At 58.0% G+C, this 19,456-nt stretch overlaps 1 protein-coding gene across 5 annotated transcripts in view; it reads right to left on the bottom strand.

The window, feature by feature from the left end:
* Nucleotides 1–2,440: 2,440 nt before the first annotated feature.
* RFX2 (regulatory factor X2) overlaps nt 2,441–19,456 on the bottom strand; it is an 84,133-nt gene continuing 67,117 nt past the window's right edge. For all 5 annotated transcript variants that reach the window (XM_012761658.3, XM_075998314.1, XM_012761659.3 and 2 more), the window contains 12 exons: nt 16,141–16,322; nt 15,525–15,644; nt 12,749–12,864; nt 12,068–12,186; nt 11,653–11,765; nt 10,970–11,124; nt 10,187–10,284; nt 9,319–9,468; nt 8,716–8,924; nt 7,840–7,993; nt 6,627–6,669; nt 2,441–6,159 (listed from right to left, as the gene is read on the bottom strand). In XM_012761658.3, the coding sequence (XP_012617112.1) occupies nt 6,059–6,159; nt 6,627–6,669; nt 7,840–7,993; nt 8,716–8,924; nt 9,319–9,468; nt 10,187–10,284; nt 10,970–11,124; nt 11,653–11,765; nt 12,068–12,186; nt 12,749–12,864; nt 15,525–15,644; nt 16,141–16,322 (1,560 nt within the window). In that variant the 3' untranslated portion in view covers nt 2,441–6,058. The remainder of the gene's footprint in view (nt 6,160–6,626; nt 6,670–7,839; nt 7,994–8,715; nt 8,925–9,318; nt 9,469–10,186; nt 10,285–10,969; nt 11,125–11,652; nt 11,766–12,067; nt 12,187–12,748; nt 12,865–15,524; nt 15,645–16,140; nt 16,323–19,456) is intronic.

Genomic DNA, 19,456 nt, shown 5'->3' with positions numbered 1-19,456 from the left:
CACACAGTGACCACTGGGGGGCAGCAGAGGGCTGGGATGACTTCAAAACTTGGCGGGGTGCAGGGGGTGGGGAGACGTCCCTTTTATTCTGAGTAGCTACTCTTACTAGGACTCCAAGGCTTGGCATCCGTCCCGGATCTGGCGTGGTCCACCAGCCAGGTCCTGCAGGCAGAGGTCGGAAGTCTCAGTCGAGTGACACTCCAGGCTGACGCTGCCCTTGCCCGGGGCTCAGGAGGGCTTCACGGGGTTCTGAGCATGGCTGCAAAACTGGTGGGTACTGAGGGCGTATCAGTTTGGAGACTCGTTGCAATCCTCAGACTACATCTCTGGCACCAGTATGCCATGGTGGAATTTACTGGAAAGTTACAAGGACGCCCATGAGATCAGAGGGAAAGGAGAAGAAACTGGCAGCTCTGGAGGGTCTTGGGCGTGGGAACCTGTTGAGCAAAACCAGCGGGGCACCTCCCTGAGAATGCCTGAACTTTGATGGCTTTCAGTTTCACTACTTAGCTTGCAGTTCCGCTCCTAAGGAGAAAGTGTCACATGGGACCGGCATGGCAGGGCACGTTATTAATACCCCGCCCCCACCCCAAGCAGTTCATTCCTCCATCATGTATTTACTGAGCAGGTGCCTCCACGTGCCAGCCACTGCCTTGAGATGCCATTTGAGACATCCAGCGTAATCCCAGCTCCGCCCCAGGATCTAGGAAGTCTCCACCCCCCCTCCCCGCCAGCCACCCCCCCCATTCCCTCCTTCCCTCGCCTGCAACGGTGTCCCTGGATGTGTGAGAGCCACCCACGGGGAGACAGTATTTAAAACCTGGCAGTTCTCAAAAGAGAATCAGGGTGTTATTCCAAAAAGAGGTGGGACGAGATGAATGGCGGTTAGCAAAACCCCTCAGACACCCACGACAGAAGATTCTAGGCGGGGCCGTGACCTCAAACCAGGTTGACAGCGACTCTAGTATTGTGGCTTTCGATACGGACATCCAATGCATGCTGTCTCGCAGCCCAGTACAATGTACGTACGCATGTGCACACACACGTACTGAAATAAAAATTTTACAAAGTCCTGTTTATCTTTATTACATTGACACTCCTAATGTTTTTTAGTTCTATCCTGGTTCATTAAAACAAACAACAACAACAAAAACCGGGCCATAAACCACCAATTTGCTTTTCTAAGCCCCTCGGCCACCGCGGGGTCACCAGGCTCCTTAGTGTCCTGCCTCGCTTCCCATGTCCCCCTCACTTGTATGATCTTAACAAGCACCTAATTGGCCTCCCTGCTTCCAGATTTTTGCTATGCAATCCGCCCTAGCAGAATAGATCTTTCTAAAGCTTTCGATTGCACCGAAACCCTCCAGCGGTGACCTCCTGCAGGAATTCCGGTTTTAGTGTCGCCGTTCCTCAGCAGCCCCCAGATACTTTCTCTCCGCCGTGCCGGGTCGCTTTCCCTGCCTCCCCAGGGTCGCCGTGAAGCCACTGAGTTGGGATTACACGGGATGCCTCTTCCTGGGTGTCTCAAAGCCGACCTCACCCACTCGCTCACTGTCCGCACTGAACGAGGCAGGTGAAAGCTGCTCGCCGCAGAGCCCGTGGGAAAGATAGATTTGCAAACAGTTACTATAAAGAGTGGCAGGGGCCGAGGCGGGCGGATTGCTCGAGGTCAGGAGTTCGAAACCAGCCTGAGCAAGAGCGAGACCCCGTCTCTACTATAAATAGAAAGAAATTAATTGGCCAACTAATATATAAAAAAAAAAAATTAGCCGGGCATGGTGGCGCATGCCTGTAGTCCCAGCTACTCGGGAGGCTGAGGCAGGAGGATCCCTTGAGCCCAGGAGTTTGAGGTTGCTGTGAGCTAGGCTGATGCCACGGCACTCACTCTAGCCTGGGCAACAAAGCGAGACTCTGTATCAAAAAAAAAAAAAAAAAAAAAAAAAAAGAGTGGCAGGGGACACAGGGTGTCTAAGTGACCCTAATCTAGCCGGAGAGTATTCAGGAAGCCTTCCTGGAAGAAGTGCCAATTAAAAACCAAAAGTTATGGGAGGCCGAGGCGGGTGGATCGTTGGAGCTCAGAAGTTCAAGACCAGCCTGAGCAAGAGCCGAGACCTCGTCTCTATTAAAAATAAAAAAAAAAAAAAAAAAGTTAATTGGCCAACTGAAAATGGAAAAAAAAAATAAAGGAATAAAAAAAAAAAAAAAGTTAGGTGCTAAAGAGGAAGATGCCTCCCGGCTCCCAGGGGACACTGGCAGTGTCTGGGGACATTTTTGGTAGTTAGGATCGGGGCGTGCTCCTGCATGGGGTGGGGGGAGGCCAGGGACGCTGCTCAGCACCTGCAGGGCGGGGCAGCCCAGGGAATGATCTGGCCCACCTGTCCGCAGTGGGCAGAGGGAGGAACAACTATCGAAGGCTCACTCCAGTGCTTTCTTTATAATAATTTATTTCTCACGACAACGCTGTGAGATGGGTGTTTTTCTTATCTTTTTTTCCAAGATGAGAAAACTGATGAGAGTAATTTACTTGAGGACACAGTTAGGGAGTGTGGAGCTGTCACTCAAACTTGTGTGGTCTGGGCCCCGCCGCTCCGCCGTGCTGCCTGTCCTGGCCCGGGAGGAGTTGGGGAGTGGCGAGAGGACGGGAGAAGTGGCTGCGTCAGGGGAGTCTTGAGGAAGGAGAAGGGCCACGGGGAAGGGCAGGGCGGTGGACGGATGGCGGGCCCGTGCCGTGATGGAGACACGAGGGAGGTCTGGACGGCCAGATGCCAGCTCCCGCCTCGCTCTGTCGCGGACCAGGGGCCACGAGGCCCTGAGCAGAGACGGAGCAAGTCGGCAGCACGTGGAGTGGAGCTTCCATTGTGGGAAGGCCACGGGCACTAGGGTGTGGAAGGAGAAGAGGACAGATTCCAGGGGCAGATGGGCAGCAGCCAGAGTGGGGGGGAAATGGGGGACAGGGGCGCTCTCAGCCAGAAAGCATCCCTCCCTTCTTAGCATACCTGCCATTGGGGGGGGGGAGTGTGTGGGAAACTGCCACCAGTTTGTGAAGTCAGGGACACCTGTGGGGCCCCCTGGCCCTCCCTTCTGCAGTCCATCTGGAGGCTGTTGGGCAGCTCCAATATCACCAGGGACCCAGGCTCCTTCTGCCTCATTGCTTTGTCATCTTTGTTGTAAGACTTCCACCTCCAGGTCCAAAATGGCTGCTGGCGCTCCAGCCATCACATCCACGTTCCAGCTAGCAGCCTCCATTTTCCCATGTGTATAATGAACGTAACACCCACCTTAAAAGATTTTTAAAAAGAGGAGATGGGACAGGAGAAGCTTCTAGCATGGAGCCTACTGTGACTAGTTAGTGCCTCCTGCAAGCATGTGGAAGGACCAAGGTTCCTCTTGCTTGTGAGGCACCTGCAGCCCGGGGCCCTATCCAGTGGGCGCCGTGAGTCACTTGCCAGCCTGACTCCCCTGTCCTTGGGCAGCCATCGCTGGGGCACCCTGGCCCGTGCTCAGGAGCTTACACTCTCTCTCTGGCTTCCCAGGCCCCCGGGGCCCAGCCGGGGTCTCCTGCCCTGGGACTCTGCAGGCCACAGGGGGCCTGGCTCTCAGGGGGCGCTGCTACTCCATTCGGCTCAGGGCCGCAGCTGGAGGGAGCCCAGGGCGAGGGAGGTCTGAGACCGCGGCCCACGCAGGCTGGGCTGAGAATTTTAAGATGGTGACAGCAGAGCATTAAATGAAGCCCAGGCCCAGGAGTCCCCAGCCCAGGGGGGTCAGGGGTGACTCTAGAGTCACCCAGGACGCCAGGCCCTCTTCCTGGGACGGAGGGGACCAGCTTGGCACCCAAGAAGCAGATTTCAGGGGCAGGTGACTGGGAACGGCCAACCTCTCTGGTACATGCTTCAGCCCGTGGCTGTCGGGGCTCCTGAGCCCAGCCCTCCCCTCTGCAGGGTTTCCTCAAAGTCCTATAACCCCAGCACCAGAGTCCTCTGAGAGGGGACAGTGGCAGCCCTACAATCCTGGCCCCTACCCCAATCTCCCCAAGCCAGGCCCTCTGCGGACGGGGCCTGGGAATCGGCCACTTTTCAACAAGCTTATGCACCGAGTCTCAAGTGACCCTGAAGTGTGGAGCCACCACCGTGCGGCGCCCTGAGAACCAGCTGTGGGCTGCACCAACCACGGGCGCGGCTATCTCTTCTGCCACGTGTGAACGGGGCTGGTCCGTGTGGCCAAGCCTGGCTGCACCGGGGTCCCAGGGCAAAGGGGACTGGCGGGAGGGAGGGTGCGTCCTCCAGGGGCATTGCCGGGGGCGGGGGGCACGGGCTGGGCTCTGGACGGTGACCCCGGACACGAGCAGACTCAGTGTGTTTATTGCTATGAAAAACGAGAGCGACTTCACTGTCATTTCTATTTCTCCGAGAGACGTGAGTGACGGAGCGTAAGGCAGAAACCCAGTCTGCACTGGTGACCACAAAGGGAAGAGAGCCGGGCCGTGACAGTCTGTTAACCACGAGCGTACCTGTCTCCCAGGAGAGGAGACGGGGATTTTGAAGACATTCTTTCTGTCTGATTTCATCTGAGTTTTGAACTATAAAGACCAGATAAGCGTTGTGATTATTCGGACTTTTTGCTTCTAAAATAAGCGCGCATGTCTGTTCCCGGTGCCGGGGAGCGATGCGCCGCGCTCCTGCTTGCTGGGAAGTGAGGTTTTTAAAGGCCACGTGAGTTGACATTAGTACCTTCCGTGTGAACGACAACAAAATACTTGGAACTGAATATACGGCAATATACACATTCATAAGAAAACGTTCTAATAACAATTAGAGCACAAAACTATTGTATGAACATCTTTCCAAAAAGAGAAACTATTGCATTTCATTAGACGGTGCTTCCTAGACCCAGGGTGACTGTCGCGTTTGCAGCTGGCGCAGGGCAGGACTCCAAGTGCACCAGCTATGTGTTTCCAAGGAAGAGGCAAGTTCGGAGTGTCTAAAGTTCAGGGTATTTGTCCCCAAAGAGTTTTGACTTGGAAGAGGTCAAGGTGGGACTCGCAGGGGACTGGAGTGCTCCAGGACGGCTGATGCAGAGGGAGGTGTTCTGGAAGACTCCGTGGAGCAGTGGCAGGCACTGCTGTTTGCGGACGCGAGGGCCGGCTGCCCCCGAAGGCGAGGACGTTGGTGCTGACCCCCGGAACAGCGGCTCGGCTTGATGTTGACTGTGAACTTGGACCGAACCGATTTCCTTGCTGTTGCTGACAGGGCTTCCGGTCTGGAGTTTTTAAGAGACACTGCTGTGTCTTGGCACGAATGGGCCCGTTTCCATGGCTTGTTCTTTTTTTAGGCTGCGGATGTGTCCAGGGACACTGCGATTGCCAACTGCTTCTGGCGAGTCCTTTGGCGTCTAGAGATCCGGCCCCACGGCCGGGAGGGCTCCCGGCGTGGCAGAGGCGGCAGGCAGGGAGCGGAGGACGGTCTGTCCACAAAAGGCCACGAGGTGAGCTGCTGAGATGGGTCTCTTCCCCGACGGAGGTGGCAGGGCAAGGGCACTGTGCTTTCCGTTCCTGAGGGGACCCCAGAGACGCCGGCGAGCTCTGTACCTGCGCAACAGCGGCAGGACAAGGTGGGGACAGGGTGTCCCTTCCTTCCTGGGCTCTGCCAGATTTTTTTTTTAAATCATGTTGAAAATCGGTACCAGTTGAATGGCGGTACCGACGCTCTTAGCACGGCCTTTGGGGACTCTGGGCGAAGTTCACAGTTCCAGCAGAGGAGGGTTTGTCCCGAATAAGGAACGGAAGGTCTGGGGTGGCCCCCGGCGGGCTGCCCGGGCACTCAGGAAGCCCAGGGGACAGCCCTGGCGGCGGGAGCCCCGACGTGAACGACCGCAGCGTTAACATCGTTTTTTCTTCTTGAATGAGAACTCGTCCTTCAAGGGCGCTGACCCCGGGCACCCCCTTGAGTCAGAGTAAACATCACATTGTCTGAGAGGCACGTGCAGTAGGGCCAGTGAAGTCCCAGTTCCCAGAGTGGCCGGGCGACATCTTCCGGAACCTCTCGGAAGGTGCCCGCCAGTGCTAGATGCCCTGCAGGGCGTGGTTCGGGTCGCTGCGCTCCCGCTTCACCAGCGGCTCGCCCGGGTCGGCCTCGCTGCCACGCTGCTCGTCGCTGATGTCGTCTGCTGGTCGGGAGGAGGGGCCGTGGGAGGGAGGGAGAGAAAAAACCGAATACTCAGAGTCGCACAGGCGCGAACAGGCCAGGGCCTCAAGGACGGGTGGCAGCCTCTGCGCTGGGCTGGCCTGTCCTCTCTGGCTCGCCCAGCGCCCACAGGTGCCCCTGGGTTGCCAGTGCCGAGGGAGCCTCTGACCATGACGTCCCCTGACCCGCCGACTGGCCTGGGCCGTGCTGCCCGCAGCGCTGGGGCCTCGCTGGCCGCCTGGCCCACTTGGGCCGCCCCATCCTGGCCTTGGCCTGGCGTGGAGCTGCCAGCATGGTGGGGCCTCGCTCAGGGCATCACTGGGATGTGGCCGCTGCCCAGGTGTCCCCTGCCAGCTGGATGCCAGCTCCCAGGACCTCCCCTTGAGGGGGCGCCCAGTTTCCGCCTGCTTATCACGAGATGGGCCAAGGCCGGGGTGCTACACCCACCTTTATCAAGCAGCGTCAGCGACAGGGAGGCGAGATCGTTGAACTGAAAGAGAAACGGAGAGTCAGGGGTGTCCGCAGAGGGTGACAGCTGCTCTTTGGGGGTCCCAGGGACACTACCAACCATGCCCCGAGCAGCGTCCTCAGTGAAGTGCAGCGACTGGGGCACTACCCTGAGGAGGGGCTCCACGTTGCCAGGGGTCTGAGCAGGTCCCTCTTACCTGCCCAGGCCGCCCCAGGAGCTGCTCAGGCCAGTGAGGGGACGGGGCACCCAAGGTCCCCGGGGTGCGGCTGGTCCGGATTTTAGTGGTGGTGTGGGGGGCTGAGGCCAAGCTATCCCTGCTCTCCGAGTCTGCACGTGGCATGAAAACTATCCTGGGGCTGCCCCAGGGCCTGGGCCACCCCACCATGTGGGGCATGGGCGCAGCACCCACAGGGATATGGGCAGGTGGTGGGGCCGGGTCACCAGCCCTCAGCGCGCTGTGGCCTCTGAGCGGCAGGAGTGTGGGGAGTTCACCAGGCCTCACCTCACCCCTCCTCACCACGGCCCCGCGCAGCCCTGCACGGCCCTCCGGGGTGCAGGCCTGCAGACGTGCACGCCAACCTCGTACGCGTGTGAGCACACACCCGAAGGCTGAAACACCCCAAGTGGACAAACCCAGCGTGGTCCATCCATGCACTGGAATGTCACTCAGCCATGAACAGGGACGAGACTCTGACACAGGCCACAGCGTGGAGGGACCTTGAGGACATCGTGCTCAGTGAGAGACGCCAGACACAGAAGGACACACAGTGTGTGACTCCGTCTATATGAAATGTCCAAGACAGGCAAATCCCCAGAGACAGGACGTGGATTTGTGGTCACCAGGGGCCGGGGAGCAGATGGGGCTGACTACTGATGGGGCTGGGCTTCCTTTTGGGGTGATGGAATGTTCTAGAATTAGACAGCAGTGGCAGTTAGACATTGTGAATGCACTCAATGCCACTGAATCGTGCACTTTAAAATGGTGTGTACTGTGTTATGTGTGTTTTTACCACAATGAAAAGAAGCCCTTGGGCGGTGTCTGTGGCCTCCGCGGTGAGGCAGAAAGCCTGCCAGGTCTCGGTGCGAGGCGCAGGGCACCCAGGACCGGCACAGGCTTTCTCTCGGGGCCACAGGACGCTGCCTGCTGCCTGCGGGCCTGGCCCCAGGGTCCCGCAGCGGGAGGGGCCTCACCTCTCCCATCACGGCGATCGGCGTCTCTCCGGTGGCCTCGGCCACGCGGTGCTCCACCAGGTAGAACATGTACTCATCGTAGAGCAGGCGGATGAGGTGGAAGGAGCCGAAGCTGGCGGCACTGCGCAGGGTCAGGTCCCGGATCACCATGGAGCTGGGGACAAGCAGACAGAGGCTGGGAGGCCTTTTGGGGGAGCACAGAACTCGGGGCCTTTGGCCGAGCTTCACGACGGCTCCCTGCTCGTCTGGGAACCCCAGGTCCCCTGACCTGCCAGATGCCCCCAAGTTTGGTGTGACCAATCGGTAGCTAGGTCTGCCCACTCACACCCAGAGGCCACACAGGGCCACTGAGAAGCCGGCGGACGAGAAAAGCAAAGAGAGACACGCTGTGAGTAACCCCGAGAGGCGGGAGGAACTTGAGCCCTGGAGTTGGAGGCTGCGGTGAACTGTGCCATCACCCCAGCCTGGGTGACAGAGCAAGACCCTGTCTACAAATGAAAAATAAAAAAATAAATAGCACCGGAGCTGTTTTTACTTTGGAGTTAACCACAGCTGCAATCTCGGCACACACGGCCCCTCCCTCTCTGGGTGACATCCCTCCGGAAGCCACGGTCTGCACAGGGCAGCACTCCTGTCTGCAGAAGCTTCCGACTGAGCTTCAGGCCACGGGTGGGCCTCTGGGCTTGCCCTGGGAGCCGCCCTCCAGGAGTGAGGCCCCAAGTTGAGCACTTGTTTTCGGGGGTTCAGCCGCTGCCTGAGCCTTGCTGGGCCCTGTTTTCCTTTCAGCTCAGTGGCTGGGTGGCAGGTGGGACCACTTCCTGAGCTCCCCGCACGCACCCGCCCCGAACCGTCTCTGGGAGGTCGGGGGGGTTGTACCTGTAGAAGGACCACTTCAGCAGGAACTGCCGGGCGGCCTTGGGGAAGCTGGGGCTGCCCGCGTGCTGCTTCAGGACCTGCGTGACCACGTTGTCCAGCCAGCTGGCCCACTGGTCCAGGGAGCTCTGCTGTTGCAGGGTCAGCTTGAAGTCCTGCTCCAGCCGCTGCACCACGCTCTCCTCGCACTGGCACACCCACGAGGCCTGCTCCTGCGCTCGGGACGGGGCCTGCGTCAGCCCCACGGGCCCGGGCCCCAGACGGGGTACACGGGGACCCCCAAGCCCTCTCTGGACCCCACTGTGGTCTAGGTGGGACATCATGCCACGCTCGAGCCTCCCTGCCCTTGGCCTTGACAGCCGGGAGCTGAGCACCCTTCATCCCCACCTTGAGGAGGTAGACAGAGCGCTGGGGTAGGGTGGGGGTTCGACTTTGTGGGTTCGCTGGGTTTCCTACAGGGTGAGAAGTTTCCTACAGGCTGGTGGGGGAGGGGAGAACCCGGGTCTGGAATTCAGGCCGAGGTCACACAATCGTTGTCTCTGCTCTGCAGCTAGGGGCCCCGGGCCCCGTTCCAGGCCCTGGGGAGCCACACGCTGAGAAAGTCACCTGCACGTTGGCGAAGTCCACGCGGTTGAGGTCGCTGAGCATCTGGTTGATCTGGGACGTGTTCTGAAGCACCGCCCGGGCCGCCTGCGCCAGGTGATTGAGGGACGTGTACCTCCGCAGCGTCTGGGCAAAGGCACCGACGACACCGACCTGCGAGCGAGCGAGGCCCCGTGAGCAGGCGGCACCCGCGGGGAGGCCTGTTCCAGCTGCCCCCGAGGGGCGGGCGGGCTCAGGGACAACGCAGGGAGGAGCAGCTCCAGCAGGCAAGAAGGACCCCCGCGCCCCGCTGTCATTCTTAAGGACTCCAAGAGTAAGAACCAGTGAGGGCTGGTGACCTCGCTAGCGCATCACGCAGCCTCTCTGATGCCACAGCGCTGGCGAGTTAGAATTCGCGCCAGCGTGGTCACGCCCTGCCGCTAGAACCCCTTTGGGTCTCTGGAGTGGCAGCTGAGAATACAGATTCCTGGGCCCTCCTGGGCCCTCCAGGCTTGTGGGGAATGTGGCCTGGGAATCCGAAGTTTTAGCAGCCACCTAGGTGGCGCGGTGGAGTTTGAGAATCACGGGCAAAGTTTGAGATCAGTTCCGGAGGGTGGGCGGGTAGACCAGATGCCTCTCTAGGAGCCACTCGGGAGGGGATTGGTAATGGCTCTCTTCCGTGTGGAAGCCAAGTCTGTACATTTCAAGTTCTGATTTGCAGCCAAGACTGTAGTAACAAGGGTGGCAGCAAAGAGATTAAAGTCCCCTTCTGTGATGAGCACAGAAATAATATGCTCTGAATCAACCCAAATACATGACATCAAATGACACCTTCTGTTGTTCCCCTTCCTGCCAGAGAGGAAGCCGCCTGCGGCCCCTGCCCCCAGGTTACCTTGGTCTGGATGACCTGCTGCGGGAAGTCACTCATGGCGTTTGTCAACCAGCCTTCCAAACTCTTGGCAAAATTCCGGATGGCCTGTGTCAAGGTACCTGGGAGACACGGATCGTGCTTTAACGGCGAGGACGCCAGCGTCCTGCCCCTAAATCAGCACTGATTGTAAGAGACGACGCACATGCCATGAAAGTGACCGCCTAGGAGGACAAGTGACACAGAGGAAAAGAGAACCGCTGAGCAGGCACAGGCAACTGAGAAGGGAGGACATTAGTGACGGAGGTGCATGTGTCACTACCCACTGTCTAGGACGGTGGGCCTTGCCAGGGGCGATCACACCCCCAGGGGACACTGGGCAGTGTGTGGGGACATTTGTGGTTGTCGTGACTGGGGGAGCTCTTGGCACGAGTAGGTGGAGGCAGGGTCGTTGCTCAGCACCTGCAGTGGCAGTGCCATGGCCTCCCTGCGGTGACAGCTGTGGGGCTGTGCCCAGGCTACTCCCAGAGGCTGGCTTTCATTCCCCCAAGGAACCTTCCAGAAAGCACTAGCCTGGCCTGGCCTGCTCTTGGTGGGCAGAGCTCACTGGAGCCTCCCCGCGGATGGACACAAGGGAGTACGGATGCCAGAGGACACACATCCGAGGGACGAGGGATGGCCGACTGCTGCTCTCGCTTTTGCATCCTTGTGACAGAGGCAGTCCGAGGTGGCCGAGACGCGCAGGGAGGAAGGGGGAACAGGCAGGTGACAGCGGCGCTCAGCAGAGGACGGGGTCCGCTCACTCACTGGGGACCGGCCTGAGCACGTCGGGGATGAGGATCTCCACCAGGGCCTGGTACAGGATGTGGTCGCAGCTCCGCATCCACTTGAGGATGGGGTCGTGTTTGCACAGAGAGATGAGCTTGTCCTTGGGCAGGATGGCGCCTTCGGGCTCCTCGTCACTGTGGAGGGAGGGAGGGGACGGTGAGCCGGGTGGGGCCTGGGTGGTGCACTCAGCCACCGGAATGACCGGAGAGCCGAGATGCGGACGCGACAGCGGGGGTGGGGGTGGGCTGGTGGCGGGTGTGAGCCCTGCCTGCCCTGCTCCATGCTGCTCCTAGGCTGCCGCACTCCTGGCGCCTCTATGTTTCATGGGGATCCACGGCGTCCCCTGCCCCGCCCATGGCTAACATGAGGCGTCTCCCTGTAGCGAAGAGCTGAGGTCACTTCTACTTGGGATTGCATCATGGTTACCTCTAAAATCCCCCGTGTTCAAACTGTCTGATCAGGAAAGGGGCACATGGGACATGCGTCACAGAGCGACTCTACCAAGTCCAAGAACAACAGGGACAGAGGGGGGCGCTGTGCCCTGCTTCTTGGAGAGTTGCTACCCTTGCTTGTGGTCACATGCGGGTGTCAGCAGCGGACAGCTTGGGGATTAAGCCTGCGGAGGGCTGTGACCCAGCCGAGCTGGGCTGCCAGGCGGTCACCTGGCGGGCAGAGAGGCGGGGCCGTCGCTAGCAGAGGCCTTAGAGTTCCAGAAGGAGAGCCACAGCTTCTCGATGTAGTGAAACTGCAGGTTCATCACGACATCGAGAGTCGCCTGGGAGCAGAAACAACCAGTTAGATGAACGCGTGTGTCTCCCGTGTCCCCAGATCACGCCGAGCAAGGAGCTGAGATCCAGCTGGCAGTGGGTCTTCTAAAGTCCCGAGAGGGACGCCAGGAGGGAAGAGCAGCAGGCGATGGCAGTGGGTGGAGGGACCCCTGCCCAGGGGGAGGACACTCGGTGGGCGGCCTGGGGCTCCTGTCTCCTTGCCGGGGGACACCTGGTGACGCCTGAGAGTTTAGCTGTGCTGACGAGGGACGTGTGGCGGTGCCTGCCTGGGCCTGGGGAGGGCGGTCACCTCGCAGTGCCGTCTGTACGCCAGCTGCAGGGCCTTGACGTCGTGCAGGGTGACGCTGTCCTGTAGCAGGACGCTGCCCAGGTCGGGTGCCGGGAACTCCGGGAAGACGTGGGAGACGTCTGGGGGACAGAGCATCAGAAACAGGCTCTTGGAGAAGCCCCGCGCCCAGGCCCTGGCCACTGCGAGCGCTCGAAACCGCTGCCCTCGCCTCAGCAGTAGGCGCCCACAGAGCCCACCGAGGGCAGCGCACCTGGGAGGTGGCCAGCCAGGGTGTCCCCGCCATGACCTCCTGGAGATGGGCCTGACACCATCTCAATCCCCCCAGGAGACTCAACCCAGCAGGGCTCTGTCCAAGCTCAAAAAACACAGTAAGAGTGGCCTCACGGAAGCCGCTGAGTGTCTGAATAACGACAACACCGCCACCAGCGAGCCGTCCCTGCTGTCCCCGAGACAGGCTCTGAGCTAGGACGCCCGCCTGCCCTGACCAGAGGGGACGGATGCTCATTTTCCTGGTGGTCGTTTTATATATTATTTTGACTGATTATTCTAAAATCTCAGGGCTACCAGAAAGAAAGTCTATGTAGAACTTTCTATTTGCCTGAAAAGGTGTCTTATGAGAAGACCGTGGAAAGCAGCCACTGAGTGCGGGTGGCGCAGACCCGCGCGGGCACCGGGGCTCACCTATGTACTGCTGGTGGTGCTGGCTCTGCGCCGCCATGGCCTGCTCGGGCGTGCTGTGCAGGCCACCGTGGGAGCCGCTGTCCCCGAGGCTGTCCGTCTTCTGCGCTGGCCGGTACCTGCGCAGGGGACACGTGTGCCAACGTGAGGCCCAGCAGCACTGCCTGGGGTGGGCTTGAGGGGCAGGGGCCTAGACAGGATGCAGTTTGTGTGTGTGTGTGTGCAAGTTGTGGTCAAAAGCTACCACTTTAACCATTTTTAGGTGCATAGTTCAGTGACATTAAGCACATTCACATTTTTGTTGTTGTTTTTGTTTCCTTTTTTTGAGATAGGGTCTTGCTCTTTTGCCCCAAGTAGAGTGCAGTGGGGTCATCATGGCTCACTGCAGCCTCCAACTCCTGGGCTCAAGAGATCCTTCTGCCTCAGCCTCCTGAGTAGCTGGGACCATAGGCGCCATCACCACATCTGGCTAATTTTTCTATTTTTTTAGTAGAGATGGGGGTCTCACTTTTGCTCAGGCTGGTCTCAAACACCTGACTTCAAGCGAACCTCCTGCCTCAGCCTTCCAGAGTGCTGGGATTACAGACGTGAGCCACTGTGCCCGGCCCACATTCACATTATTGTGCAACCGTCACTACCCTCCATCTCCAGAACTTTCTCATCTTCCCAAACTGAAACTCTGTCCCCATGAAACACTCACTCCCCACCCCCTCCCCAGCCCCTGGCACCTGCCATCCTACTTCTTGTCTCTGTGGATCTGACAACTCTAGGGACCTCCTGCAAGAGGAATCACACAGGATTTGTCCTTCTGTGTCTGGCTTATGTCACTGAGCACCATGTCCTTAAGGTTCATCCATGTTGGAGCAGGTGTCAGAGTTTCTTTCCTTCTTAGGGCTAAGTAATATTCTGTTGCTCGTGTAGACCCTGTTGTGTTGATGGGCACTCGGGCTGTATATACATATTTTCACTCTAATATGTCTGTCTTAGAAGACAAGTGAGATCCTTTGTACGGAGTCACAAACATCTTACTACTGTGCGATCTCAAAGGAGATCCTCTGACTTGGGTCCGGGCAGCAAACGGAGAAGTGTTAACAGCAGGAGTCTCCTGCCAGACGACTCACTGCCCCAGCCCAGACGGCGCGCGGTGGGGAGAGCAGGCCGGAGCTGGGCCCAGCGGGGAGCGCATTTCCTGACACAAAAAGTGGGGCCCACCGGGAAGTGGGAGATCGTGCCAGTGAGGTGCAGTCGGTCTGAGCATCAGACAGACACAGGGCAGCCCATGGCTTCCCAAACACAGATGGCATCAGCCTGTCCCCAAGAAACATGTGGCTGCTCCTAAAATAGTGCACTGCCTGGAGCATAGATTCACGCCGGGGGTTTGCCAGGGGCCAGGACTGAACGACAGCAGCAACCAGCTCCAGGTCCACCTCTGCAGACGGCAAGGCGCGGGATGGACCATGGGCTCGGTCTTTACCTGCTGGCCCCCAGAGAATGTTCTGGGGACTCTGTGACCTCCAGCTCACATGACTGGCACTAAGAGTTACTAAGACACTTAGAGCAGTTGGAAAGGGTTTTTGAGTCACACAGATCTGTGACTGGTTGTGTGCAGCAGGCCAGGCGCCAGGCGTGAAGGTCACATGTGACTCAGTCCCTGTCTGCAAGGTTGTACAGACAGAACCATCTAGACTCACTCTGGAGGGGGAGCCAGGGAGAGAGGAGGTGCTCCGTGGCTCATGGGGACACGCTAGAAGGCTGCCAGGGCGGTGACATTTGAGTGGGGCTCTACACTAGCATTCGGCAAATATGGCCCGGGGCCCAACTCTGCCTCTTGTTTTTGTAAATAAAATTTTATTGGCACACAGCCACGCCCCCGGTTCACGTACTGTCTGAGGCTGATTTGGCAGATGTCACAGGGACCGTGTGGCCTGTAAAGGCTAAGATATCTGCTCTGTGGCTCTTTACGAAAACATTGCCGACCCCTGCCTGTGAAGATGGGGAGTTTGGGGTGTGAGGGAAGAGGACATTCCAGAAAATGACCAGCCTTGCCAGCCACTGGATACAAACGTCAAAAGAAGTAGCAACTTAAGGACACCAGCTTGGTTCTCCTGGCTGCTTGGGTTATTTGCAGTGGTTGCTCCCTTTTTCCTTCTAAACTTTAAAAAGTAAAGATGTGCGATTCCAACTACTCCCCCTGGAGAAGGTGGAAGCATGGAGATCACAAAAGATCAGGGTCACCAAGGGCTGGGAGAAGGCGGAAGTGACCGGCAGAAGCCAGGGGATGTTTAGGGCAGGAGGACTGCTCTGTGTGATGTTGTAACGGAGGAGACGTGTCACTGTATATTTGTCCAAACCCACAGAATATGGGACACCAAGAGTAACCCTAATGCACACTAAGGACCCAGGTGATGACATTGCATCCACCGAGGGTCACAGATTGTAACCGATGCCCTGCTCTGTGGGGGTGCTGTACAGATGGGACAGGGAGTGTGTGGGAACCCTCTGTACCTTCCGCTCAATTTCACGGTGAACTTAGAACTGCTCTAAATATTAAAATCTACTAAAAAATTAAAGATATGATGAAAACTTTGTTAGCCGGCTGAGGCTGCCTCCCAGCTCCGCCCGTCTCCTGCCGGCCCCACTGTGAGCTCGGCACAGCGAGACCCTGCTCTCCCAGGGCACCGGAGGCTGGGCCGTGCGCAAGCTCACTGTGTGTTTGGGAAACACTCCTTGCGCTCTCCAAGCGAGACCGGCCCTACCCCGCCACTGCGCAGGCGCCCACCTGGGCTTCTGGTGCACGGGCTGCTGCCGCATGGCCATGTACTGCGTGTCCTCCTGCAGCCGGTTCAGCGGGGAGTCTGGCTTCAGGCGAATCCCGTAGTAATGATACTTCGAGTTGCCTCTGGAAACCAAACAGCCCAGGGTCAGCTTCCTTTGCAGACGTCCCAAACAATACGACAGGTACTCTTTCTGTTTTTTTTTCTTTTTTTGTAGACAGGGGTCTCGCTATGTTGCCCCGGCTGGCCTTGAACTCCTGGCCTAAAATGATCTTCCTGCCTTGGCCTCCCAAAGTGCTGGGATTATGGGTGTGAGCCACCATGCCTGGCCTAGAGGCTGATTTTTAAAAAACGTGCTGTTATGAGAAATTTCAAAAGGAGAGAGAAAACCAGAGGGAACATCAATCCCATCAGCAGCCTCTAAAGCTGAGAATGGGGGCCACAGCCAACACCCAGGTCATGCCCAGCCCTGGCCACTGCTACAGCCAACTCAGAGCAACCCCAAGGTCACCCGGAGGTGGCTGCGAGTCAGGACAGAAGGAGGAAGCCCCATGTTGCCCAAAAAGCTCAATTTCTGGAGAAAGGCAGAGGGAGATGGGCAGAGTGGGGGTGACCACCCACCTGGTGCCCAGGCGCCGCGTCCTCAGCCCCATAAACACGGAGCGGATCAGCTTCCCAAAGGAAGCGGCGTTGACGGGGTCGAGCTTGTGCTCCTGGCAGTGGCGAAGGTAGTGGTTGTAGAGGGAGCTCCTAGGCAGGCTCACGCCCTCCGCCGTCTCGTAATTGTCCAACAGCCACTGCAGCTGCGCAAAGGAAGACACGCTGACGTTTGTCAAAATCCCGAAAAAGAGCCACAATGCTGACACGGGCTCACTAAGAGAATCTCTTGCCTTCCCGCTACTGCGACAGGTGAAGTGGAAATCCACCTCTACTGTCACTGATCTGTGTTCTCCCAGCACACGTCTTAATGGATCATTTTCATTCCTTCATTCTTTTAGCCTCCAGCCTGGTTTCCAGGGTTCTTGACTTATTATATAAAAATCTGCATGTGATCGAGACCTACTAGCTTCTGTTTTCATAATCATTTCAACACCCACGCGCCACCACACAGTATTTAAACACCAAATAACCCCTCAAATACAGGACCAGAGAGAAATTCTGATGGTAAGAACAGGAAGATCAGAGAAAACTACGCGCTCTGTACTAACCAATGACCACGAACAGATGAACTGACTCGTACTGAGCTGGCTGATTGAGAGAGGTACCAACGGAATTCCAATAAAATATTTAAATGCTTATATGCAAGGTTTTCTGCTCTAGGCCAAAGGGCAGGCTATGCAAGTCTAGGGCTGGGGTCTGTGCCTCTTGGGGTCAATGTCAAGTTGGGAGGGTGAGGGCCATCCCCACGTGGGGCAGGCGGAGGTCGGCCCTGCAAGACCCAAGGGAGGCATCTCCCCTGGGAAGGCCCTGCCTGCCCTGCCCCTCCCCCACCCCACCACGATCGTGTTTGCACGTCTGTCTGCTCCGTCCACACTGGGCACAGCAAGCCCGCAAGGCAGTTACCTTCATCTCCTTTTTAAAAAATCGGTATTTTGGGGGAGGTTCTAATGAGCCCTGCTCCGACACACCACCCTGTGGCCTGTTTTACACCCAGCCCAGCAAACATGGGCTGACCCAGGGCCAGCCCCTTTTGTCTTATTTTCACCTGGTTTGGGATCCAGGCAGGGAGGGCTGGCACTTTTCACATCTGGGCCTGCCACGCTGCTTCCTGATGCACCGCATGTCTGCCCTGAAAACTCTCAAGGGCAGAGACGGACCTGTCTGGCCACGTGGGCACCCCCAGGATCCTGAAGGTGCCTCAAGTCTGGCAGCCAAGAAAGAGTGACCATGTGGATAAGGGGACCTGAAGAGCAAAGGGGGCCCCAGGACATGGGGAGTGTGGGAAGAGCATCTGGGCACAGAAGCCAGGGGCTGTCCCGTCACTCTGAGGCCGGGGCAGCAGAGGTGCCACGTTGGAGGCATGCTCCAGGGGGCACAGGAGCCACGACCAGCAGCCCCACGTCTCAAGGGCCTGAGAGCCTTGGCGCACTGGGCAGAAGCCAAAGGGTGACACAGATTCTCAGCCCACGTGCGTGAGGCCAGACTGTGCGGGTCTTACGCTGAACAGAGCCCGGGACAGGAGTTCTGAGAGGCAGTGCCCAAGACCCTGCCCACCAGTCGGTCATGACCAGTTCACACTTAAAAGGAAAGTTTTGGAAAAGACGGTCACTTCCCCTCTTTACCCCCTGTGGTTTTTCAATGAAAAGTAGAATTCTCTGTTTGGGTGATTGTGTTCATGATGACAGTGAAGGATGGACTGTTGGCATGGCAACAAGTCCTTCCTGCTTGGTGGAAGGCAACCACAGAGAAGACAGACTGTGCCGGAGCCACCAGGTATGTTTCCTCTCTTCTCGGGGGTGAACTGCCTAGGGGAGAAATGACTAGAGCTGAAGTCCAAGGCGCTTACAGACTCCGTTCAAGGTCACCCGGCTTCAGATCCGCGCACCCAGCATGGAGTCTGGCATGGGACGGGCACCACAGGCCAGTCCCAGGAAACTGACCACAAAGGTCTATGCCCTCTGACCTCGTGGTGCCACCTCTCCACTGCGTGGGCCTCAGGGGACTTCATCGGAGGAAGGAGAGAGGGCTGGACAAGGTCGACTTCTGTTTGGGGATGGATATCCTGCAGTCGGCACTGTCTGCTTATGTTTGAGCCACCTCTACGTCAGTATCAAACGCAAATAAGAGCACACTGCCTAAGGAAACGCACGCACGTCTCCACATCTGCTGAGATCTAGCGCGATGGCACACATCTCCATAGAATGGATCAAATCCTTCCTTTTAAGAGGAAAAAAACCCTAAACCGACAACTTTCCCCTCGCTGTGGTTCCGGGCTCTGGTGGACAGCCATCCTCACCTACAGGTGGGAGGGCGGGGCTCGAGCCCACCTGCCCAGCCCCCTCTGTCGTCTAAGACACTTATTACGTCTGCTGTTGGGACAGATCTGCCCGACGTCGGCTCCCAATCGGCTGGTGGCGAGTTGGACTCTTGCCGGGCCATGTATCACTAGCAGCTTGTGCGGCTCTTTCGAGCGCCTGTGTCTCCCCGCGTCACTGTAACCCCATTTGGAACACCGGCCTTCTCATCCATCCTGCAAACAGTTTCTGAGAGCTGGCTCTATGCCAGCCCCTGTTCTAGGTGTGTGACAAGTAAGACAGAAAAACAGACACAGACCGCCTGCCCTCCAGCAGCGTCCATGCTGACAGGGGCGAGACTGACAATAAACAGGTAAAATGCACCAAATGTGGGATGGCTCTAAGTGCTACGAGAGAAATCCACCTGGGAAAGGGGCCTGGAGGGAGAACTGCAAGTTTAAGGCAGATGGGGGCGAGGAGCCAGGCAGGGCTGCCCGAATAAGGACAGGACGTGTCAGCCAGCCAGACGCGTACCGCAGCCAGGGACAAGCGACTTGCGTATTTCCCACAGCCACGCTGCCCGAGTCACCGTTGCCAGCTCTCTCTCCCCAGGGCTGGCCCCGTGCTTGGGGTCCCACAGGCTGCGACGTGGCCACGTGGGTTCGTCTTGCTGAATAGAGACGTCGCTCTGCAGGCTTTTCCACTCACTGTGCTCCGAGCTTAAGACTTGGGGTGGGGGACCCCAACTTGGGGTTGAGCACACCCTGAAGATCTCCCCTCCCTGGGTTTGTGCACAGGGAGGACGACAGGGTGACCACGTCCCTCCCAGCCTGGTGGGGATGGGGCACTGACCAGGGGCCTAAGATACCATTCTTTGCTTCAAGACAATCGGCAGAAGGAAATATTTCTGCTATTTCTTCTAGTGACCAGCCTGCCAAGGCAGGGAGCAGAGCCCTCACCAGGTGCCGCCTTGAGCAGCTGAC

This window comes from Microcebus murinus, chromosome 27 (assembly GCF_040939455.1).
Source record: "Microcebus murinus isolate Inina chromosome 27, M.murinus_Inina_mat1.0, whole genome shotgun sequence".
Taxonomy (NCBI): Eukaryota; Metazoa; Chordata; class Mammalia; order Primates; family Cheirogaleidae; genus Microcebus; species Microcebus murinus.
The sequence above is the reverse complement of the archived record's forward strand: the minus strand, read 5'-3'. Positions and strand labels throughout refer to the sequence as shown.